This window comes from Triturus cristatus, chromosome 11 (assembly GCF_964204655.1).
Source record: "Triturus cristatus chromosome 11, aTriCri1.1, whole genome shotgun sequence".
Classification (NCBI taxonomy): Eukaryota; Metazoa; Chordata; class Amphibia; order Caudata; family Salamandridae; genus Triturus; species Triturus cristatus.
In genome coordinates this window covers 965,200,616-965,227,229 of record NC_140594.1, presented here as the reverse complement: position 1 = coordinate 965,227,229, position 26,614 = coordinate 965,200,616, and the positions used below count along the sequence as shown (strand labels likewise).

General features: G+C 41.2%; 1 protein-coding gene across 1 annotated transcript in view; it reads right to left on the bottom strand.

Moving 5' to 3' along the window:
* Positions 1–26,614, bottom strand: part of DNER (delta/notch like EGF repeat containing) — a 1,164,201-nt gene that overhangs the window by 763,331 nt on the left and 374,256 nt on the right. The window contains exon 3 of the mRNA XM_085634998.1: positions 13,070–13,164. Within this exon, the coding sequence (XP_085491124.1) occupies positions 13,070–13,164 (95 nt within the window). The remainder of the gene's footprint in view (positions 1–13,069; positions 13,165–26,614) is intronic.

Below are 26,614 nucleotides of genomic sequence, written 5' to 3'. Positions count from 1 at the left end.
GAGGCATGACCTTGCAAATAGAAAAGTGTAAATTTCTTACTTAAGACATTGAGTATCTTTCTCATAACATTACTGGAAAGGGTATTTCTCCTAAACCAAGTTTAATTCAAGCTATAAAGATGTTACATTAACCTGCAGACAAGGAACAATTAAGTTCCTATTTGGGGTTGTGTGAGTTTTACTCCAGGTTTGTGAACACATTTTCTCACATCACTTTGCCCTTGAGAGATCTGATTAAGAATGGATTAACGTTAATATGAATAAAAAAACATCAAGATGCTTTTGATAAGCTCAAATGTTCTATTGTCAAAGCCCTGCCATTGTTTTCCTTCCAATCAAAAATTAAGATAATTTCTATATGTTGATGACAGTGCTGAAGGACTTGGAACAATGTTAAATCCGATGTGTCAAGGGTTAGAAAGCACCAATGCTTTTGCTTCAAGACCCCTTTCTTACTCTGAAGTTAGATATTCCACCATTGAAAGGGAAATCTAGGCAAAGGCTGTGGAACATTTTGAAACGTATTTGTAGGGAAAAACGTTTACCATTAAAACTGATCATAAGCTCCTGTCAGCTTTACTCAATAATACTGGCACCAGCAAATCCTCCTACTGTTTTGTGTCCAAAATGTATGAGTATAACGTTTGTGCTGATTAGTTTCCAGGGTCTTGCAATGTCATTGCTGACTGTTTATCCAGATTACCAAATTCATCCACAGAGGGTTATTCTGAAGCTATTGAAGAATGTGTGGTTGCATCTGTAGAGGATATGTTGGTTTTGTGTGGTGCTGAGGTGACAAAAGAATCCTGGATAAAAAGCTTCAGGGGGGATGAACAATTGAAAAAAGTTATAGAGTTCATCATTAAGGGGTGGCCTCATGAGAAACTTTTGATCCCTTGCAGATTTTATAGAAAGTCAAAGATTCTATTTCTGTCGCAGGGGATATGGTCTTGAAGGAAGAGTGTGTTACTCCTCCCAAGGATATTCACCACACTATCATTAAGTTGGCCCATACCGGACATTTAGGTGAGACCCTCCCAAAAAAAACTTATCAGAGAGGTGTTTTGGTGGCCCTACATAGATTTACAAATATCTGGTTCTGTTAAGCATTTTTCCATCTGTCTTAATTTTGACAAATTCTTAGTTATCAAAAAAGTTGAATCCATTTGCTTGGAGTTTCCTATCAGTCCATGGGACAAGTTAGCTTTGGACATTTTGGGGCCTTGCGATAGTTTTTCCATTGTAAGGTTCTTATTGATTATTTTTCCAGATGGACAGCTATCAAGTGGGTATCTCTGCCTACCATTGATACCACTGATGAAGCATATAAACTGCTGACCCTTTTTACTGACCCATAAAACCGGTTATGACACACTTGAGAGAAAAATTACAAACGTGCACCAATTGTGCTAATTATACGTTGAAGAAATATGAGAAAACCATGAAAAGACTTTGGGCCTGATTACGACTTTGGTGGTACGGCGCCAGGTCCGCCCCGGCACAGCACCGCCAAAGCCATGATTGGGCTTCTCACTGGATCAGGAGTTTCCTCCAGTCTGGAGCGCTTTTTTTGTCTTTCCCACGGCGGTGCCTCAAAAAATGGGCACAGCAATGGGAATGTTAAAAACAGTTTGTGCACAGCATGGACTAAAAAGTCCATGCTGTACAGGAACTGGGTTGCATGCTAATAGGGGGACCCAAGTTGTCCTCCCGGCATGCATCATGGGGCATAAGGTGTTTCCTCGCCACCATGGTTTTCATGGTGGAGGAACCACCATGAAAACCACAGCTCACAGGAAACTCCTAATATGCTTGGTGGGACCATGGTGGTCCCGCCAACCATATTGAAACCTCCTGACTGCCGCAACACCACCAGGGAACAGTGGTTCACTAGAGGCTGCGGCAGAGGTATGGTGGTCCACCCACCCTACTCATAATTGGGTGGTAGGGAGACCGCCTCACCCATGAGTCTGGTGGTCTGGGGACCGCTATACTCACAATCAGCCCCTTACTGTATCATAAAAGGATGCTGACAAGAGTTAATTTGATGTAAAATAGTCATATGAATAACATAGATTTAACTCTATTTACTAGTATTGGTTTATCTTTTCAGAACATAATAGAAAATGTAAAGTGATGAATTTACATAATCTAAGATTCTCCTAATTTCACTTTCGTAATAATAAAGTGTATGTGAAGACTTATTGAAAATTAATGTAATTTAGATGACATTCTCTGTATTTTTGGGAGTCTCATCCTAAACTCCATGTTTTGCACATGTGAAATTGTGCACCAAGTAGGCAAAGAGAAAATGGTGCTGCACGTTTATACCAACTTCAAAGGCTCTGAAATTTTCAGGGAATAATCTTCATACATGTACTAATGTGAATCACTAGAAACTAAATTAATAATGTATGTTTTGAAATAATGTTATACCTTGGTACTTTGTCAAAATGCAGTAATATGTCATAGTTACATGTGCTATTTATAACGAAACTAATATGCTTTGAGTGCAAATAAGTTAAAAGAAATATACAACATCCCAAGGGTTATAAATGAAATGTATACTTCCATTATCCTATTCTATATTTCATGAACCAAAGGCAATTTAGGGTCGCATTTTTCCGAACATTGCTTGATTCTGCTCTCATGGAAAGGCTTCATAAATTTGCAATGTGAAAAAAAACTATATCTCATAGGGAGAGATCCCATTAGCATACTGAGACTGTTTGCAACAATTTCGCTACTTTGGGGACATCTGCCATGGGTCCTCTTGAACTTTCTCATGTGCATTAGCAAAAGGACTATTGTTTGAAAGTAATATACACTGGATGGTTCAGCAACTTCTGTGAAGATCACCACCTTTTTGCTATAATATGTGTCTTTTGTGTTGCATGACAGTCATCCTATACGAACTGAATAATGGACTGAGTGGTCTGACCAGATAGGTAACCCAGGAGGAGTCACCACGGAAATTGAGGATTATGTTATACATTGATATGATGCAAAGGCACCTCGCATCTCTCTCAGACATATTATTGCACATCACTTCTCCTTACTTTTGGTATTTCTTTGCGAACTCGGCTGGCTGACGTCTACGCTGTGGGTGCTACTCCCGGACTTCTTTCCCTACCCTGAGAGAGTGCATTTGAACTGTCATGGTTCATGTCTCATTCTGAATTTTTCTAAGCTTTGGTAATTGATGACCAACCTGAAATTGATTTGCCTTGTTGCACTTTTCGATCTTAAATGCCTGATATTTATGTAATTACTCCTTTAATAATTATGATCAAATTAACCATCCTCAAATCCTGTTTCTGTCTCTCCATGACTAGTCTCCATTAATTGATTGTGCATTTCAATTAGGTTCTGAATGCTTAGAGGGAATTCCTGGTCCTTACTGGATACCTAGAGTTTGGATCCCCTATGTCCGACCCCTCTCGCATTGATTCAAGATCCATCGTAGGACCAAATGAATAAGAGCCAAGGCATGATAAAGGGTAGCGATCAAAAAGGGCCCAGTGGCTCTACAGCCCAACATTATAGTTTCTAAGTGAATGTTTCCTCAGAGAAGGTCTGCCTTCTAGTATTGTTACTGATAATAATAAACAATTTACTTCTCTGAAATTTCAAACGTTTTCAAGGATAAGGGGATTTCACATTTCATGACGTCTCTTTAGTCTCCTAACATGAATGGCCTGGTTGAGAGCTTTAATAGATTCATAGTTGAGGCTGTTCAGGCGGCTTTAGCTAATAAGGCTGAGGTTGAGGAATTTGTTGCAGAAACATTCTGGGCTTTTCACTCCTCTACCATTCTGTGCACAGGGTTTTCCCTGTTTTCCATGCTTAAGAGTACAGTACCCAGCATTGCGCTTAACCCTTCATGGATTAAGCAGAAATTCCCTGTACTGAATCTTAAAGAGAAGTATTGCAAAGCCACAAATAATTTTGAAGAAGTTCTGAACCAGTGAAGAGTGCCAATTTGAATTTAAGGTACTTGGATGATTCTACACTGAAAGTGGGGGATTGTGTCAAAATGAATCTACCCTATCATGTCAAAAAAGGTGAGTCTAAGTTTTCGAGAGCTTTCAAAATTGTTAGGGTGGGAAATCCTCTGTCAAACCTAACTATGGCTCTTGGTGGAGCATGAGCAGATTAGCCATGGTGGGTGAATGTTCACTGGATAAAGAGTTGAATAACAATGTTGATATAAAAGATTAGAGTTTGTCTGATTTGGCTCACAATGTCCTTCTTTTACAGATTCCAATGTCATATTATCCTTCAAAGTTTACCTCCTGGTGCATGCGAGTTCTCCCAAGGTGTAGATGATGAGGGGAATATATTGGAAGGTAATTGAAATAAAAATGTGGAAGGAGGTAATTCATACAATAATGTGGAGGTTGAATCCACTACTTCGTCTGGTCAAGGAGATGATGCTCATCAAGTTAAAGAGTCAATGGACAGCTGTCCCAAGAGAGCAATAGTGGCACCCAAAAAATTGTCAGATTTTATTTTAGGCTAACATTTATTAGGAGAAGAGAAGTGTTGTATTCTCTTCCATTTCTTTTTTTTTTTTTTTTTTTTTTTTGAAAACCTTTATCCAGTTTATCCGGAACACAGCTATTCAGCCGACAGCCCGGAGGTTCGGCAGCGTAGGTGAAGCAACATAGAAATGCATTCACACTGAACAAACAGGAGAATCAAATAAAAGGTTCAATTTTAAAGAAACACAAACCAAACCCTTGCAAGGCGTTAAGCTTCGAGTGCACATGAGGGGTGCTCATCAGGGGAAGTCCGTCCCATTCGTCTACCAGAAACAATACTATAATGAAGGGAGAGAGGGGGAAAGCAGAGACCCACAATAGGCAATCAATCATCCACAATACGCATATAGCCGGAAAGAATGTCAAGGGGAGAGCTTCTCCTCTGGCTGATCCAGGTCAGGGGGCAGACATATGTCCCCTCTATAGTGATTCCATCGCCCCCATACTGCATGCCACTTCCGCGGGTATTCTCTTCCATTTCTAATGCTTCAAAGTTATTAGCATACCTTGTACATTGCTAGCGTTCCTGTATTAGTTATTGTCTCAGTTCTAGTTTTACCTTGCTGCCTCGTGCATGTCATGAGATTCTATAATACAATTGTTTACTCTTGCTTACTGGAAGTTGGAAACTGGCCACTCAGCCAAGTGGTCATGTGATTCCACTGCTGTTGACTTTATCTTCCGAAAAAAGTTTCCTTTGCGATTTTGCAGTCCCTCTCACCTTACCTCAGCTACTAAGTTTCTAGCATACCAGGAAGGGTTCAGACATCCTAAGAGTGGGCGGAATAGTGCACTCTGGGATTGCTAGATGTCACACATAGCCAGAAAGTCGTCACAAAACAGAAGAGGACATGGAAGCCCATTGGTTAGTGGTGGTATCATTCCCCCAGGGCACTTTCTTGTCATAAATATGGCACCCCTGGCACCCAAACCTCAGAACATGCTGGAACTGGAGAAAGGACTGCAGAATGACTGTCCTGGCTGACCCCTGGGCTTGAGAAAGGGAGGCCTCACCGTCTACTGGACTGCACCTTCCGCACTTTGGGCTTGTGATGAAAGGACTGTGCCTCTGGCTCCCGCCTGGGGAAAGTTGATCCCAAGCCCCAGACAAAACAAGTAACTCCAAGGATTAGTCAGCTGACCCTTTGAAACCAGCACCAGGGCCATCAAAGCTGAAGTACCTCAACTCGGCATGTCAGGCGTGACTTCTGGAGAATCACCACTGATGGCTTCTGGGCACCCAAGAGACCGCTAATCGACAGCCAAAAAAGTTGCACCTGAGCCTGGGAGTGTCATCCGAGTTCAGATTGTTTGCCCAAATGGGACACCAGACTCCAGCAAAGGATATCACTGGGAGCGATGTGGGCAGAAACTGGTACCCCATCCACAGCTGGCCTGCTACTGGCTCAAAGAGGGCATTGAGAGGCCCGTTGACCAAGGAATACTGCAAAGCAACCCCAACGACTGCACAGCACCCATAGCATCCTCTATCTCCTGCATCCACAGTATCAGGACCACTCCATTAAAGTCAATGGCGGTTGTTCCGTAAAGTTGGGAACTGAAGTGGAAAACGCTTTGGTGGCCAAGTAACTGTCCATATTGGTTCCACAGATCTTCTACCTGTCAGATTTGTCTGCCAAAGTAGTATGGAGTAGTCAAACACAACTCTAACAAGTTTTTTCAAATGTTTACAATCGTTACAGTTACCAGTGCTTGTTTGCAGTTAAACTGAGATTTAAGTTTCCTAAACATTCTGTAACCACCTAACCCTCTGGTGGATTTTGTTCAACTTGGACTGTAAAAATTCATAAAAATATAATCGATTTTTATAAATTGGTATTAGATTTCTTTCGTGTTGTGTGGATTTATTATTTCATTGTTTGGTATTGTTAAATGTTTTACACTAGTTCCTTTTTTAAGCCTTGCTGCTCGAAGCCATAGCCACCCAGGGTTGAGCTGAAGGTTTTACAAATGAGCCTCACTGGAACCAAGACAGTTTTTGCGATTGCATTACACAGTAAGGTCGCATAACCATATAATACACCCAAATTCTGGCAATGCCAAAGACAGAAACGCAACATTAACTCTGAAGATTCTTGAGGACATTCATCACATATTCCCGTGGAGGGAACCTCATCTCCAAATAAAGCCACATTTGCAAGTAGGGTGAAGGATATGCGATAGTAATGGACCCTGATAAATACCAATACCACAAGGTTAGCCGTTTTATGGGCCTGGTAATTACTTCTAAATTGACACTCAGAAATGGGGCATCACATGCGGATTTCAGTGTCTCTCCTATTCATTTCCACATGTCCCAGTTATTACTGGGAATCTTCTCCTGGTACGCTTAGGCAAGTTTGACTATACGGAATTAACTTGTGGAAAATTCAAGGGGTATTTAGTCATTACTTGGAGTTCTGATATCTGTGAAAACATGGTTTTACATAGGGATCAAAATGTTATGGGACAATTGTGATATGTGCCTAACTGTCCGACTACTTAGAGGAAGAGTATCAAATCCCAATTTTGTTAGTAGATCATGATCTTTCAAAAGCAAATGTTCCTGTTAGCTCATGCTCAAAGTGGAATGTTGGCATAAATGTCAAACTACCTGTGTAATAATACTTTCCCAGACCAGTTCAACCACATTCACAGTGCTTCTCTTTCTACTGTACTTTACACAGTAGATATAAATCATGTGGCACAATGCACTCTGCATAATGAGGCCAACATAATTTAGAGATTTCTTGATATACAAGAAACAAGGATTTATGTGTGCTCCACCAGAACCCATTCTCTCAGCTAAAACCTACATAGGAGTTTGGTCAAACCATGCCAATGTCCTTTCCAAAGACTCAAAAGATCCAATGTGAGATTAACTATAGCATAGTCCTGTTCCAGATTCACCATTTCAGTGCAGGTTGTACAAGGTATAACTAACTATCATTTCAGGAGCTTCATTTCCACCGTTTGTAATTAGATCAGGTTTCTGATTTTTCCTAGCTCTAGCGAGCTTCTTACATCCCCATGTGCCTCTTCAGATGCCGAGGCTTCTCTGTGATTACATTACAAATTGTTTTACCATAATTCTTTGTTGTGTTCTATTTATGGAATATAATGTTTTAATGTAGTGTTAGCATTCAATGTAAGCATATTGTCAGACATCTTCAATCTTTTACAAAAAGACAAATACTAAATGATACACAATTCTTGCATCCCTGCGCCCACCATCCCCAGCTCAACGTGTGATGAAACCCACCTTAATGAATTCATTTTTCTATATTCAGAGCCATCAAGGCACCTTCTCATTAAGCATCCTAAAGTGGTGCAATCACCGTTGAAAAGAAGTAAAGTACTCACATATTTACAACTATTCTGTGTAACTAAGTACTGTTCTGCTAAATTAGACTACAATTATTTAACATTGTTAATTCTGCCTATGAAGGTCTTTTGTGTAGGTGTCATTGTAAGTTTTGTTAGAAAAGGTGTAAGGTCCAGTGGCTCTTCATAAGCAATACAGTGGTATGTTTATGTTGAGCAGATTCATTCTTGACCCACCACAATACATAGGAGCATAAATATGTAGGAGTATGCATGATTTTGCTACTTTTCTTAGATAAGTTGGGGAACCAAGGATAGTTTCTTAAGGAGCTTTCTTGCTATTTTAAGGTATGTGCTGTGATGTGACCACCTCCATTAGACAGCAAATTCCTCTCTTGTATGTACTTCTATGGGATTGGTTTCCAAACATTTTATTATGCAGTTCCACTCTAACTCATACATGGCATCTGCAAAGCGACAAAGGCACAGCTGGGCCAAGAGTGGAAGAGAATTAGGAGTTAATAGAACCTAACCGACGTTTTGTAATGCCAAAATCATGCAATAGACAAATTGAGGTGAACTACAGGATATAAGACAAGACAAGGGAAGCAAGAAATGGACAAGAACAATGAAAAACAGTAAAACAATAAAGAGTTAAATGTCCAGCTCACCGTTTACATGAAAACAAGCATGTGCTAACTACATGTGATTGATGGGTCAACGTTGAAAACGAAGCAATCAGGCCACAGATAAACAAACTATTTAGTTACAAAAGCGTAAAAAAATCCAGAGTTCACACAACATGATTGGTTTTAGGGGAGACTTGAAATGTTCAAGGTGAAGAGAAGCAGCAGAATAAGCTGATAGATGGATGGTGACTGAGGAATGAAAATGTTAGACAATGTTCACACTTCGTGGATACAATCATGACCCGCAAAATGTTGTAACGAACAAGGAGAATTTCGAAACTTACAGTGATATCGATGGAAGTGGGACAAAGATGGATTCATGGAGGCTGAATGCATGGCACCTTAAAACTCTGACAATGTCCTTCATATTAAGATGCAATGAAAAACAGTTTGAAATTAACAAAGGAGTTATCAGAAATTAACCACTCAAGCCTGACTTACGGCCAATGACAAGAACACTTAGGGTAAAGTATGTCTACCTCCAAACAAAGGTACTCATTTATGAGGTCTTGATGTAGGGCAGCGCAGCAAGGAATTTCGCTGCGCTGCCCTACGCCAAAAGAAAAGGGCAGGAATGCGCCGTATCTATAAGATTTCGTGCAATCGCGTCCTTTCCCCCACGCCAGTGCACCATGGGCTGCTGTGCGCCCATGCAGGCACCCTTGCACCATGGTGCAAGGGTGCCTGCATTGAGGGGCTGATAGATTTGGTACAGGAAGGGACACAATCCTGCACAAATCAATCAATTTAGACGATTTCCTCTTTCTATGTGTTCTGCAGAGAGCAGCACACATAGAAAAACGAAAAAACAAGGAGAAATGAAAACATTTCTCCTTGTTGCGCCTCCCTAAAGCCACCCCTTCGGTGGCGTTAGATTCGGACACATTCCCAGGTTTACGATTTCTTGTGAATCTGAGACTGTGTCAGATTTCAAGTGTAATGCATTAGAAGCACCCACAGCAACACCCATGGAACTCCCCTTTCACGCAATGTTCTGCGTAAAAGGGGCACATATTTACAAGGCTATGAAAAGCCACGTAGAGTGGCTTCATGTGGCCTTGTAAATATGCCGGGGCAAATTGCGCCACAGGAACATCAAAAAAGTGACGTTCCGGTGCCGTGAGGAAGCTCATAAATGAGGTCGTCATTGTCTCCATTGTATAAAAGCATGCTGTTTTCTACCACAAGCTAATGCCTAAAAAGGGGAGTGGAGAGCACAGGCTGCACTGCTGCTAACCAGTCCTGCTTGGAGAACACACTCATGCCCTGCAAACTGGTAGGCTAGTGCATGAAACACCCCTATGACCGCCAAATTCCGCACGCTACTATTACTGTCACCTCAATCATGTTCTACACTCTTCTGGTGTGTCCTGGGCATCACTCACTCATGGACAGATCTGTTGATTTGCATGTCGATTGATTGTCAGCTGACGAAACACGTAAAGTCGGCCACTTCAGCTGGGGCTCAGAAGGTCTTTCCTCATATTGCACTTTACACCATGAGAATATATTGGTAAGACAGCGAAAGTAAGTGCTCACATGTGTACTACTACCAGGCCTCCTTCTGGTTCCTCAGGTTTACCCCTCAATGCCGCCCTTCTTTTGATTTTCTGATGAAGAAGGTGGGGCTGATAAAATCTGAATAAGGCTGAGGAATAATTTCCTTGATCACTCCCTATCATAACATAGACAAAAGCTTCCGGAGTAGCTAGCAGATTTTCTCATTGCAAAATTGAAGCTATTCATGAAAAGAAAGCTGAAAGGACCATGCAAAAATCCTGATAGGAATGGTGAATGGACAATAATGCTTTACACTCTAGGGTCCAAGCTGTGCCTGTGAAACCACGGTGTGTGGCATTCATCGGGTAAAGCTAATACTTTAGCGAAAAGGCAAGTTGTACATTAGCAGGCATGCCCAAGCAAGTAGAAGAAGTACAGACAGGCCACATACCCTTGCTGTAAGGGGTTATCCTTGCAGGGGAGAAGATTCCCACCATAGAGAGTGTGGTGTATCCTACCAAGGACGATGAGTGGCCACAGTTCCCAGCATGGAAAGGCACGTGGTCACTGAGAGAAATATAATGATACTATTGTGAAAGGAAGAGCACAAGAAGAGGGATATGACACCAGGGTCAATTATACATGTCAAGAGCAGGGTCTGTAACAATAAAGAGCTTTCATTCCAGTGTGGGGTGCTCTGAATTGTCTATTCAATGCTGCCATTTTGCAAAAGGAGACTAGAGATTCTATTTACAGTGAGGAAGACCAAACTGCACAGTGGAACCTATCACAAGTCAGAATGGGACACTTGTCAGATCTTGGGTCAATCAAGAGACTCCATCAGACCAACTAGCCAGTGGCTGTTGTCCTAGATAAGTAGAATCAGTGACCATAGGCAGGATCTTCTCTTGCATTGCTTCACTGGACTTCTCTGCCCACAAATGGAGGCCTAGGAAGCACTGGATACCAGATCAAAAGAAGCTTTATTGCTATCAGTTACAATGCTTCAGTGAGCTGCCATTGAAGCAGAGTTTCAGGCTGGGAGAGGAAATTACTTGTAATGGACATTTGTATTTTTAATGGCTTTTCCGGCTAGAACGAGTATACTTGCACAATCGACTCATGATTAGAATAAAAAATACATGTACATTAAGGCCTGTATTTGGATTCGTCATGATAGGCTAACAGAATGTTCAAAATCCCATCAGGGTTCCACATTTGGGGGGGTCCAGTGGCTGCAGGTGTGCAGGAGTAGGGGTCGGTAAAATATTCGGCTGAAAACCAGAATAGGTGAAATCTCCCTTCTCCTACCTCTTGCAGAGCAATATCAGCTGTGCTCCAAAGACTAAAAGAAAAGCATTAGCCAAAGCCCAGAAAAGCCAAGGGCCAAAAAAAGTAATTACCTTAATGGTAACTGCATTAAGATAATTACATTAATAGGTCTCTGGCAGAGCTGAACCACAAACACATACACAGTTTTCACAGTGAGAACTGCACACACAGGGCCGCATTTATGAGGAATTGGCATAGGGCAGCACCGCAAATCTTCTTGCTGCACTGCCCTATACCAATGAAAGGGCAAAAATGCCCTGTATTTATGAAATATGGTACATTCTTGTCCCTTCTCCCTGCGCTGGCACACAATTTGCTGCCTAGCGCCAACATAGGCACCCTTGCACCTTGGTGCCAGCGTGCCTCAGTTGTAAGCATGATTGTTTTTGTGCAGGAAGGGAGCCTTCCTGCACAAACACAATCCCGAAAGACGTTTTCCTCTTTCCATGCATGCTGCAGAATGCAGGGAAAGAGGAAAAAACTAGGAGACATACAAAGATTTCTCCTCATTACTCCTGCTCTGAGGCGGCGTAAGGTTTTGGCACTGCATCAGGTTTACGTTGTTCATGTAAATCTGAGGCAGCGTCAAAATCCATGGGTGTTGCGTGGGCAAACCCACTGACACGCCCATGGAACGCCTCCGTGATGCAGAGTAAGGCAAGGCAACGACTTGCGCTCCTCTGTCTTACTCCACATTTATGAGGCTATGCAAAGCCACGCAGAGTGAATTTGCATGGCCTCATAGATATGATCTTGCCTACTCAAGGGATCTGCGGGTGTGTAACCAAATGAAATAATAATAAAATTAATACAGTAATATTAATAAAGTATAGACAAATAAAGAAGGAAAACTGAATGTGTACGTGCTTTTGTATTTTGTGTATTTTTTTGAAGTTCAAATCCTAGAAATTTCTTAGGTCGGGGGTACCCAGCTGCCAATAATGACTCAGTTGGGGTCCCCGGATTCCAGGTAATGATTCAGTGGGAGTCCACAGAAGTCAAAAGGTTTAAAACCGCTGGTCTATTGTCTTTGTGGTGGAAGAGAAATAAGGTAAAATTGGGCACAAAGTATTCATAGTCTAAGCAGCTAATATGACATCAGTTTCTGTTCAGCCATTCCCAGGCCCAGATCATTCACTTGTAGTTAACCGTAAAAAAAAAAAGCCTGGTAATAGCATTAATAGACATTGTTTGCACATCCCATCCTGATTGGAACTTGGATTACCGGGCGTGCTCTGGTAATACCTATTCTATCCAGGGATCATGCATCTCCAGGTAACTCTTCAAGATGTTTGTAGCAGTTTTCTTCTTTCAAAGGAAGAGGCCTGAATTATCACTGGAAACAATGTTTTCCATCTGGGAAAATGGCGGCCGGTATTGGCTTTACCGCCATTTTTACAGAACGAGCTCATACCCAGAACTTTCAAGTCTCAACGAAAAATAAATGAACATTGAAAGGAAATCTTAGCTTCAGGATAACTGGACATGACATTGATGCTATGTGATGCAATAACAGAGAGATGGGAGTAATTTAGATTTGTCTAGGGAGCAGCTGCAACACAGGACTACTGGGAGCGAGATGAAAAGAAAGATGAAAAGATACAGTAAAGGTAAAAAAAAAAACAAGACAGACAAACTGCACAGACAACCTGTTACTTGCAATCAACAGTCTGTGCTCACTTTATTGATGTGTTCTGAGGAACTTCAAAAGAGATGAGCCGTCCTCCCGAAGAGCTGTTGGAGCTGGCGTTTCCACAGGCAATATCTGCAGATATCTGAAAATAATAAGGGACGGATATGTTAGGGCTTTTTTTGTCCTCTCAAGCATTAGCAGAGTTTTCCTCTCATGTACTGGCTTTAAAAGCAGCTTTCGGCAAGAAAAATAGGGTTCATAGACTTGCGAGTATTTTCTTCATTTCTCTGAGCTTCAACCTGACCTTTCTGGTGAACAGAATTCCAAGGGAGTCCAACATCACTTTTATTAGTTTGCAAAGTGTACCTCTCTTGATCTCTAAACACAAACGCCCTTATTAAGAAACTGTCAGATTGGAGAGGATCTTTGTCAATAACTAGTAACAAGCTCGAACTGTCCTTCAACATGTTTTGCTAATCGGCACAGAGTTCCCATGCTGTCAAATTGTATTGCCCTATTTTCAATAAAGTGAACCCACATCATTTTTAAATAAAAATAATTGTATGCAATGCACGGAAAGATGCTCATTACAGAAATGAAATACAACGAATACATATATAAATGATTACAACCTTTCTGACATTCTCCAAAATAGGCAAGAGAGGCTGAATTTCACAATATCAGCACTCTTTTTACTAGAGCTTGTCTGCAGTTTGTCATGCCCCAGACTTGGCCATTAATTCCTGAAGCAGGACTGGTTATCTATACAGTGGGCCAGGAAGGACAATGACAATACAGTGATTAGTACATTTTAGATTTTAGTTTGTTACTGGGAATTTTCTGACCAATGACCAAAGTGAGAAAGCTGAGAGAATCTTCTTTGGAAAAGAGACAGCATAATATTGGCAAGGATACAGCATTTCCCCCGAAACCGGTCCTAGGATGCTTGTTTCCGGTCCAGGGAGGACCTGGCTTGGCAGTTCGGGCTGGACTGTAACCAGGGCACAGGGTCAAGACTGATTTGCTTATGGCTGGGTTCAAACTGGAACAGCATGGTGAGCAAAAAAACAATGGATTTAGGCCCAGATCTCTGTACTGGGGTGAATGTATGACATTGTTCTGCATTCTGTCCATCAACTGTTGTTTTTGCATTTGTCACCCTAAGTGGGAAGGGTATGCCCAGACGTGGGTCCCGTGCTCTCCATGCCACTGGAATCAAGCTATCCTGGCTGAAGAGGGGTGAAACCCTGAAACCGGTCCTAGGATGCTTGTTTCCAGTCCAGGGAGGACCTGGCTTGGCAGTTCGGGCTGGACTGTACCCATGAGGCACAGGGTCAAGACTGATTTGCATATGGCTGGGTTCAAACTGGGACGCCATGATGAGCAAAAAAACGATGGATTTAGGCCCAGATCTCTGTACTGGGGTGAATGTATGACATTGTTCTGCATTCTGTCCATCAACTGTTTTTTTTTGCATACAGCATTTCAGTTCACATCACCTTTTCGTTCAGCTTCCCTTGCTCAGTCTTAATAAGTTATTTTGGGGTAGACCGATTCCACATGCTTAACGGGGGAATTTGCAGCATAAAGATATGATGCATTTTTCCCAGTAGATTAGAAAATAGTAAATCACAAGAGGCAGTTCGAAGAGTGATTTTAGAATATCGGTACCCTTTCTAAAATATATTTAATAACAACATTTTCAACATATGATCATGGTTCAATCTAAAAAATACAATTTGTCTACTCAAATTTCACATCATTCATAATGATGCAAACACCTTTTCCAAAATCCATCTGAGAACGCTCTTGCCTGTTTCTGGTGGGGAAAGTCACTCTTTCCAAGGTAGCTAGTAAAGAAAGTCTGTTAACCCAAATATCAATGTTGGCATAGCTAATATGTTCTCACGTAACTAATATCATTTTTTGTCCGTCATTTCAGCCTTCTGGATCCTTATTTTCGGTGGTGGACTTTGTGATAATAAATCATCCGAAATTTTAAATAAAACATAATTTTCATTGAGGTAGATTGATTTTCATGGAATGCGGTTGAACCTTTTATACACGAATTCTAAAAATGTACTGTTTTAGCAACAAATAATATGTTTATATATACCTATTAATCTTTAGTTTTTTCTAGCATGCTTTATTACCAGAATCTATTAAATTCTAAAAACACACTTTTCGCTGATATTGATTCACTGACATGCCAACCTGAAGACAAGGGCTAAAGATATACAATAACATTCAGTTCCTTTGCTGTGATAAATGTCAATTATAAAATCATTAAACAAGTACACACAACATTTAGAGTAAACATCCATAGGCTATTGACTCAAATCACATAAAAGAGATTATGTATACCCTTACAGACTGCTTAAATACCAAACCTAAAATTAAACTATACCCATTTATTGTTAAGAAGATCTATAAATTGTATGCTCAAACATTCCTCTGAGGCTGATTAAACTATATGCTGTTTCGCCTCTCCACTTCATTTAGAAAAAGGTCAAATCTGATTTCCTTTTAGCAAGTGGCTTAATAATAATAAGACCCTTTTCACTCTAGGATTTCCAAACAATGTCAGATATGCTTACTTCAACTCTGGGTTAAACCATATTCAGGAGAAGCAGTCCTCTCCTCAACACGTTCCCGCTCTAGCTAAGTCATAACAAACCTGCCTAGTTAATAATGGACTCAAAATAACTACACTCTAAACCAGAAATCTGTCCAGCAAATATCTCTCTGCAGTAGGCCAAATTGGAATCTCTTACTCCACTTTCTTTTTCATAAACATCCAGCTAACTATCTTTAAAGCAAAATTGTCAACATAGTTCTCGGCATTGGGCAGACCAAATTCCTTTTTCTTGGTTGAAGTTTGTAAATGTAAAATTGAAATCTCAGCATTTTTTCTCTTCCTATTGTAAGTCCGAAGATATTCAGTCAAAAGCCAAGTATTATTTCCTGGGCCTTGTAATCCATAAATTGTCACATGTATGTCATTTTTGGAAGGGATATTGAATGTTTTCCAGTAACCAACTTCTTACTTCATTTCTCCTAATATAAGGTGTACATACTCTGCTTCCACTTTGCTACTATCCCTCCTTATTACGATACCAAGGTATGTTATGGCCACTGGATCTCTTTTTAACATTCCAGTTCAATATTGAACATGCATTTTTATTTTGCATGTAAAAGTAGTGTGAACCTGTGCCACATACGATCACCTCAGTTTCTCAATCAAAATATGAATATGATATACAATTACAAAACTGTTGAAGGCCCTTTTTCTAAGGACTGCGCTTAAAGGTTCCAGTTCAAATTAATAAAGGTATTTTCTGAATTACTAGAAAAATGATAGTTGTTTCACCTGCTTCCTGGTCCTTCCTTCTAACTCTACCCAAAAAAGGACCTGATTTATTTGTTGGTGGTCAGCCCATCCTCCGCCAGGGTGATGGAGTAAATTACTCTGTCACCATGACGGAGCTGTCAACGCACAAATTTAGAAATGTTCGATGACCCAGCGGATATTCCTAGCATTGGCAGGAACCACTGTCACAACTGTTCCTGTCAATGCATTGTAATTTTTTCATACGGCTCCGTCATATGTCAAACCTATAAATACTTTTTTATTTTCTAAAAAGCAAATCCTAAAGCTGGATTTGCATTTTGACAATTGAAAAAACAATGCCTCCCTCGCATTTACTCCCATGGCGCCCTGTGCCGCCAGGCTATTTCTAGCAGTGACAGGCATTGAAAAAGGGTTATAAGTCTTCCCAATTTAATTAGGTGGGTGAGCATATTGTCAAATATTTGATGGTCCTTACCCTGTCAGGCCGTTGGAGACATTTGATCACGGTGGAGATGGAGTAGTATCTGCTGTCATCAAACATTTAAATCGAAGGGTTGACCATAGTCTTGGCGGGGAGGAAACTCTGTTATCGTTTTGATATATTTCTCTCTCTGCCATGATGTCAATCGGGCACAAAGTCTGATGTTATCATGACCAAAGCTCCTTCTGATAAAGCCAATATTATCTTAATGATTACTTCAAGCCTAGTGACCCAGGAGTTAATTGATTGAAGTTCTAAGTGGCAACTATACCTTTCTGCATTGCCCAAATATTTCTGATGTCATCTGAACAGTCCAGGTTGTGTCTCTCTCATATAGAATTTAATTTATTCAATTTGTATTTCGGCCTTGTTAATTGTTCTTTCACAGTTACATCTTTGTCTCTCTTCTTCTACGATTTTTGCAAAATTCTCATGTCTACCACCAGACTCTTTTGCTCATTCTCTCCTTCTCGTTGTTTGAACCAAAATTGACTTCTTCAACTAGACTTTAGAATTGCAAGACCATATTGAAGTCCTAGAAAGATTATTCATCTCCCATTACAAACTGTTCATTTCTGCTTGAGGTAGAGTCACCAGATGTTGATCTCATAAAAGAGATTCATGCAAGCTCGGGCTCCAAAGAGGTGTTTTAGCCGAAGCCGAGAAAACTTGATACAGCTGTTGCCTTGTTTCAGGAACCTATCTTAAGTGGGAATTTGGATCTCCCAGTCATGGCAACATACACATAAAAGACCATTCTCTAGTTATGCTTAGAAGGTCTTGGGGGCTAACCAATGCATTTTTCACCACCTTTTCCAGATTATATAGCATGAACTGGTGCACATTTTAAAGACATTTCCACTGACTACTGTAATGAAGTAATTTTGCAAGGTATGTCTAAATGTTGATACAAAATCTCAATGCTGCAATCTATGTAATAGGTCAAGTATATTTTGACTGTTCCACAAAATAAGTTTGAACACAACCCATATGTAAACTTGATTAAATTGACAAGAAATTATAAATAATTCAGTCATGGCCAGGTGGTATTTAACATAGAATCACGCATGACTAATTCTAGAAATTGATCATATGGGTCTTTTCATAATTAGATATAGTGTTGATTCAAATTATCACGACACAGAAATAGCAAAAAAAAAAATCCTTATGCTAACACACAAAACAGGTCTTCGGATTTCCACATTTAAGGTACCAATTTACCGGAAAGAATAGATTGAAAGTGTGACACCTAAAGTTACACTTTTCAATCTATGTTTGACAAAATTGTTATTATACTAGAAGTAAGCATGTTCTCTACCTGAAATAAAAAATATGGGTCCTAGTACACATGTGTACTTCGTGCATCAAATGGTGGGTGCACAATTAGGAATGTGCCATCAGGATATGCAGGGCACACCTCAGCTCCCGTTGTGTGTGACTGTCTAGAGGTAATGCACAAACCCCAGCTGCCACCCAACCCAGATGTGTATTTCAGAGACAGGTAGAAGCACAGAATGTATGAAGTAATAAAGTGCCAGCTTTCTAAAAGTGGCATTTTCAGACTTGCGGTTTAAAAAACAACTTCACTAAAAGATGTGTTTTTAAATTGTTATTCCAGATACACCGAACATATTCTTCTTATCTTTTCCCAACTGGAAGTTACACTTGTAAATTGTAACAAGGCAGCTCCAATGCCAACCTATGGGCGAGATAGGCCTTGCTGTAGTGAAAAACTAATTCAACAGTTTTCACTTCCAGGACATGTAAAACTTCAAAATACATGTACCACCTTTTTAATACACTGCACCCTGTCCATGGGACTAGCTAGGGCCTACTATAAGGGTGGCTTATATGTAACAAAAAAGGAAGGTTTGGGCCTGGCAAGTAGGTGAACTTGCCAGGTCAAAATGGCAGTTTAAAACTGCACATACAGGCTCTGCAGTGACAGGCCTGAGACACGTTTTAAAGGACTACTCGTGTGGGTGGCACACTCAGTGCTGTAGGCCCACTAGTAGTGATGTGTTCAGCAGTTTTTTGGTGTGTTGTGCTTTTATGCTGCATTATTGAAAAGTGATGATGTGGTGTACACTGATTGTTGAACTATATACTGTTTGTACAGTTTTGTTGCACTCCATTATGTTTTATTTGTTTTGTTTTATTGCATTGTCTATGTCCTTGTGTTGCTTTCTGTTGTTTACTTTAGATATGGCAACAAATGCTGCTACATTTCAAACCAAAACCAGCAGATTCCTCTAAAGTTCTCATGACAACCACCATTTACCACTGCCTACAGTGGTAAAAAAGAGAAGCTCCAACTCTTCATCTACGTAAGACAGCAGTCAGCCCCCAGCTGTGTATTAAATTAGTACTTGCAGTGCTCATTTTATATAACACAGACTATTGAGTGCACACAGGCAGGGCTGGACTGGGAGCTTCAATCAGTTCCTGGAATGATTCTTTTAGTGGTGCCCTATTTCAGAGTTTAAGAGTGAAGATAGGGAGCGGGTCTAATCTTCTGCAAAGAGGTTTGAAGCGCTCTCCCCTAAGAAACACTTTTAGAAAAGGGGAAAAACAGTGCATTGACTTATAAAATATTCCAATCCTACAGGGCTTGGCACACAATTCATAAGCATGGAGCAACATAAGATTCATTAACTATATTATTTCTAAAGAGGGTGCTTGCCTGAGAGGCTTCAAAGCGCTAATGCAGTGAGAACACACTGATAAACAATCCTCGGAAATCTATAGAACCCAGAAGGATTTAAGAGACTTTTGGAATCCCATGTAATTATTAATAGGTCTAAGAATATGGGTCAGGTTGTTCCATAATTTTGAGGTCACATGTAGCCAGGCACTCTTCTCACAGTGAAGTTCTAAGTACACTGTAGTATGGCTAAAGGGTAAGGAACACAAACATAGATGTACATTATTGCAGTAATCAAGTTTAGCTAGACCTCAAGCACCTAACACTTGTATGTGTTTTTCTCTTGGGACAAATCGGGGTGCCTTACTTTAGTAACCAAAAGGAGTAAATTCAGGGGTTCGTCATTGTCTTCTCTGGATCAGCTAAAAAGCCCTGGCCCAAAATCACTCCCAGAGAATAGTCCTTCCCTACTGGAGTAGGTGGTGGGCACATGCAACCACCATGCCAAGTTGCTCAACAGAGGGTTTTATTCTCAAGGAGTATTATCTTTGTTTTGCACACACTGTTTTCAGAAGTTATAACTTATCCATTTATGGGTGGCTAAAATTGTGTGCTACTCTTTTAAGGCTGAGTTTGCGGTTGGAAGTATCAACGATCCCACATCCTATTTAGGTATAAGCATCCTAATGCAATCCAGATGATATGGGGATTTCACAGTGTCCCAATTTACCACTCTGTACCTGATTCACCGAGCAGCAGAAGCAACACTTATGAAAGAAGAGAACGAATGCTACCCAAACATGGGTTTAAACATTTCAATAAGAGGCACAAAGACACTAAAACAGGTGAAAAACAATCAACTAGCTTCATTGAGTTGTGATATTTATTCCAAAACAATTTGTATTTGTGGGGAATGCCTGTTTAAAGGATGTGTTGGTTTGTTGTTTTGTGTACTCTGCCTTTGTGTACTTCACCAGGAAATACAGTTTTCAAAATATTATTTGAACACACATAAAAAGGTGGAGGTGAAAATGGTTTAGTTTAGGTTTTTCTGGGTTTTTGATGTGATTATGTTAGATTAGCAAAACAAGGATTTGAGCATTTCACCAAAGGCACTGAAAACGTGCCAAAACAACCAACTACCATCTCTAAGGGTCTCATTACGATGTTGGGCGGAGAGCCTTGCAATATGAAACAGACAGTATGATGTTGGTAATGTAAAGTAAACACGCACGCATTGATCAGTGACGAGGAAGCTGAAACTGACTGTCTCTTTAAAGGGACATGTTGATGGGTGGAAAAAAATATAGTCAATAGAATACGCTGCTAACTTTGGAGCTAGGAAGCCGCTGGTGCAATCCTGATTTTTTGCGCGACTGTGGTTATGACTTCTCTTTGACTGGGCCTTACCTGGTGATGATGAACTGCTCCCGAGTTCACATAGTACTCCGCTCTGGCTCCTACTCTCCTGAGTCCCCACACGACACAACAGCAACCAGTCAGTGCTGTGCGCAGCGGCATGCAACGATCAGGCACTGCACTGCAGCAGACGAAAAGGACTGCCTTCGGCTCCAAACACGCACGCAGTTAGAATTTCTTAAAATGGCACTGCCGCCTTTAACTTTGGATTGCCACTGCTGAGACTCGCGCGGGAAGCAGACTCAGGACAAGTCTGCGCAGACTCGATTCCTACTTCCCACCTGCCACAACCTTTCCCAAGTCGTCACAGGGTGGGGTCCCACCTATGCCCTGTAACAAGTTGGGAAAGGGTGTGGTGCCAATGCTCTCCACTCTCTGATTGACGTGGAGGCTTTGCAATACCGGGCTTGGTTTTCAAACGCCCGGGTCAACTTTGCCTTCACGCCATCAGGGGGTGGAGACTGGGCCCTGAAGCAAGTTATTTGCCGAGTTGATGACATCACAGCCTTCAGGGCTGTGAGGTTTTCAGCCCGGCAAAACACTTAGGCTTCTTTGGGCCGGCCCGGGGAGCAGCAAGAATTGCAGTCACGTGACACTGGTGACGTGACATTGTCCACAGCATCAGCTTCACATTGTCCAGCCGGTGCCTGTGAGTGGGGCAGACAGTGGCTGTATAAAATAAAAGGGGGAATTTTTCTTTACAGCTTTAGCTTTTGAAAACTGTTTAAATCATTTATGAGCAGCATTCCTAATGGGGGGCGGAGCCCCGATGTCCTCCTACTGAAACTGCCACTGTTCCAAAGGCAGACAGTCAATACACAAACCTAGCAGAGGACCACAGGATGGCTAAGCAAGAAAATACCTACTTTCTAAAAGTGGTATTTTCAAACACAGAATGCAATAATCATCCTTGCTAAAAGATGCATCTTTATATTCTGAGTTCAGGCATACCAAACTTTATGTTTCCATCTTGCCTCAATGAGAAATTATATTTATCAGATGTTATAAATGAACTCTCATTCTATCCTATGGAACAGATAGCCTTTCAATAGTGAAAAACGAAATTGGCAGTATTTCACTATCAAGACATGTCACACATGTCAGGGCATGTCCTACCTTTCACATACACTGCAGTCTGCCCACGGGGGTACCTTGGGCCTACCTTAGGGGTGACTCACATGTAAGAAAAGAGGAGGTGCAAATGGGTGCACTCACCAGGTTGACATGTCAGTACTAAACTGCGCACTGACACTGCAGTGGCAGGTCTGAGTTTCATTTACAGGCTGCTTTGGTGGGTAGCACAACCATTGCTGTAGGCCCACTGGCAGCATTTTCTATACAGGCCCTGGACACAAACAGTGCACTGTACTAGGGACTGACTAGTAAATCAAATATGCCAATCATGGAATAACCAATCCATAAACACAATTTACAGGGAGCACTTGCACTTTGGCACTGAACAACAGTGGCAAAGTGCCCAAAGCAACTAGACCAGCAAAAACGAAGTCCAACACAGTAAAATAACAGGGGGAAAATGCAAAAATACAGGGGAAACTCATGCCAATGATGCCAGGTCTAACAATAATTTACCAAGTTGTGGCCTCTTGGTGCTGAGATCAAACAAACAACCAGAGTTATAGCATAATAGACATAATCACAGCGAACAAGGCGATCACCTATCACTCTGATGTTTAGGGGCAAAGAGTTCCATCTCTTCAGAGCCAGCACAAAGCTTCCCAGCCTTCTGCCCTTGCCTCATTCAGCGTAAAGAAAAAATCTGATGTAAAAGGCGAAGAACTTCATGTAGCAACACATAGACTGAGATTGAGAGTGTAGTCCCTTCACTGTGGTACTCCTGACACGAATCAATACAGGTGTGTATAGTCTGCTGTTTTTAGGTCAGGAATTTCCAAGGGTGTTTTGATTTTTACTAAAATTATATATGTAACATGCTTACATGCAGGTGCTTTCAGCCACCCCTCTACATCCATTGGTCTGTTGTTATGTCATTCACATTTTTCTTCCACCCAATATAGCATCCAGCATGAGGTGACTGGCCAGCCCACTTCAGCCATTGGCTAACTTGACTGTGAGTGACGTAATTCTGCTCTTTCATAGGGAACACCTCTGCACACAAAGTAGTACCCTTCAGTACCAAGGACTACCATGCCAATGTGGGCTCTTTGAGATTTAAAAAAAATTGTTTGCTTTTTGCCGATATTTTATATATTGTCAAGGGCCAAGAAGCTCCGCAACAATAGAGTTTTACCAAAAAATTAACAAAACAAAACAGGCATTTACAAAGGCAAAAGGCTTGTGGCGAACCCCAGACCTTTTGTCTCTGCTAATGACAGTTATCTGTTGCTGACAATGACAAAACACAACAGGAAAGGAAGGAGATGCGAGTCGTCCATATGTTAATTTCGTTCACGGTGTTGAGTTGAGCAGTGCATTGCACACTGCGAGCGTGGGTGACGCCGGCCCATTGTGAGGCACCACAAACATAATTAGCAAAATTGCAGACACGTTATGTGCATCACTTGCAATGCTGGAGACACCCAATTACATATTTGAAAAAAAACCACAGTGATTGGAATAAACACAAAGCCTGTTGTAAGGCTGTCATCTAGCTGGAAGCCGTGCTCCGCAGCAGCCACCTTCAAACACGGGTCTTTGAGGGGCTGATGCACTTCAAAGGCTGGGCGCGGGCACAGATTTGATCCTGTGCGCGTGCCAATGCATGAAGCCTCGAGGGGCTCCCAAATCCCATCCGCTTCAAAGACGTCTGCAGCAGGTTGGGAGAACGAGAATGCTGAGCCACCGTGTAATTACGCAGCTTCTGAGCGCGAGCTGCCACGAGCTGCCAGGGACTTTTTTTCTTTCTTTGTAACGACGCGCTCAGATGCTTCCCTCGCGATCCAAGTACGAATCCGAAATTGTCTGTTTTGTGTCACACAAGGGGGACCTTCGCGTTGTACCTTCGGAATTTTCAAGCACTTACTTTCCGCGACAGGTGCGAGATGTGCCCCTTGCTTAATATTACATCTAAAACGCTCAGAGCTTTTCTACTTCGCATAATGGCAGCACATCACAGGTTTATGAAAAGGAGCCATGGCACAGAAGGCTCCAGTTAAGATTTCGAGACGTGGGCATATTTCACTACTTATTCGTGGAATTTGAGAGAGAAAATATTTTTAACAAGTCGAAAAGTAATTCTATTTTTTATAGTAGTTAGTAGCTATACTTGACAAGTAAACATTGGTGTTCCTTTGAAAACAGTATTTTTGAGAAAATTCATATTTTTGGTGTCGCTCTGTAGTCCCCACGCCTTCTTAATCAGACAAAGGAAGCAAAGAGGAATGGATATGGCCTAAGAGTCTAAGCTGCTGACGTTAGGAATGGAAAATCAGGTTTGAGTCCCAGCATTGGCTCAATGTTCTGTAATTCTGGGCAAATTGCTTAATATCTCCTTGCTTAAGAAAAAAACAATCAATCTGACCTTTTGTAATCTAGTACTCCGATGCCTTTGGGTTTGCGCTAAACGAAACTGCAAAAAATGTCTTTATGAAAGGGATCTTTTCAGGTAGGTCTAAAAATTGGTGATTGGCATCACCTGCCTGCTATATAGCAGAAGAACATTCAATATTGCTTTGTATACACGTGTAGAATAATTATGTTTTAAAAAAATATAGATATTCATTATTTCTCCTCAGGGCCAGACTGGCCGTAGCGGGCACCGGGCGTTTCCACGGTGGCCCGCCACGGTGGGGGCCTGTTTTAGGCCCTGTGGGGCCGTTTTTGGTGCCAGGGGCCTAAAATCATCTGAAACCGGCCGTAGCAAACAGCTCGCCCGCACCCCCTTCCTCCCCTCCCAGGGGGCTGGCCGAGCAGTTTGCCAGAGCAGGTTTTGGTTCCTAGTCTAGTCCCGGTTCTGCTTAACAAAGGTACATTTTACTGATAGTTACATTACTCTATGTTTTTAACATGTATATAAGTGACTGCATAAATAAGTAAATCTTTTATCATAACTATTGAGCCACAATTGCTACACTATTGAATTACAAAAAAAACAAAATTTGAAATACAACAACACTTGAAAACTGGAATTTATTTAATGCATCTTTAATTTCCATACACTACCTTCCTTTATGCATCTATATACCTTCCATGTACTTATGGATCTATATATTTCTTTTCTGCTAATTCAGCATATCCAATGCACTACCCAATTTCTCACCCTATACCGCTCTCAATATATCCTCTGCCTCAACTCTCTGACTCATCTCAATCCTCTTTCTACTACTCTTTCCAATGTACTGCCCTATTTCTCACCCTATACCGCTCTCAATATATCCTCTGCCTCAACTCTCTGACTCATCTCAATCCTCTTTCTACTACTCTTTCCAATGCACTACCCTATTTCTCACCCTATACCTCTATCAATATATCCTCTACCTCCACTCTCTCATTCATCCCAAACCCCATACCACTACTATGATCCCCAAAATAACCCTTTCAAGACTCTTCCCTACTCTACCCCTCCTTGCATCATCTCATACCTTTTTTACTATTTCGATCTTCCAAAACAAGCCTTTCTAAACCCTTCCCTCTGACTCTTCCCCCTCCAACCCCCCTTTACTCGCCTCAAGCCTCCTTCTACTGCTATGAGCTCCAAAACCAAAAAAACCAACAAAAATTACTCAATCCTTCCTTCTTCTATCCCTCCACTATCCTTTTCAATCCAAATAACAGACTAACATGTCCATCACTCATATTAATTTCATATTTCACTATAGTAATTCACCACTAATCCTTTATGGGTTCCGGAGTAGGCTGCTACTCACCGAAAAAGCTCTTCAACACCTCATCAGAGGTAGCAAGCGCTATATAAATGCAATTACAATACAATACAATCTGTGGCACGCTTCTAGAGGAAAAAATCTGAGGGCAAAATCTGTTCTAGATCTGAAAGCTTGATCAGAGCTTGGCTACTCAAGGTTCTGTTTCTGCCATAACTATACCTTTCATTTCACATATTAAGATTTATTCAGGTGGATCACTTTGTAAATATGGAGCTTTGTACTCTGAGTGGTGAGGAAGCCTTCAAGAGGATAAGAGTGATGCACTGAAATGATTGTTTTACAGCCCAAGTGGGCTACAGTGTGGATGATCACATTTAAGAGACCTGGGCGAGATTTGCTGAGTAGAACATTGTTAAAAAGTGAGAGATGACTGGGGTCTGGACGGCCACCTTCAGGTCTTGGTTATGAAGGAAGGGCTTGAGACTTTGGAGATCTTTCAAGAGGAATCTGGCATTTGTGGCTGTCTTGTTGACATGAAGGTCAAGGCGGAATAGTTTGTCAAGTTTGAAGCCAGGGGATTTTTCTAAAGTGATTGATTTTGTTGTAAGAACCATGTTCGACAGTTGAGGGAAAATGGTGGAATCCATGATGATGGATTTTACAGTCAATAGATCAGCAATATGTTTATCAGGTTTGGGTCCAAAACAGCAGAGCCGGTGATATGACCATTTTTCTCAAATTAAAATATTTAGCAAACTTTGCAGTGAGTTTCAGTTTTCCATTTGTAATGCAAAATATGCGCACTACATTAGCAAAATCCTTTTGGAACTCTGATGCTTGTGGCATGGCTGATTAATGTAATTTCTTCCTGCCAAAGCTTTGCACCCACTGGTC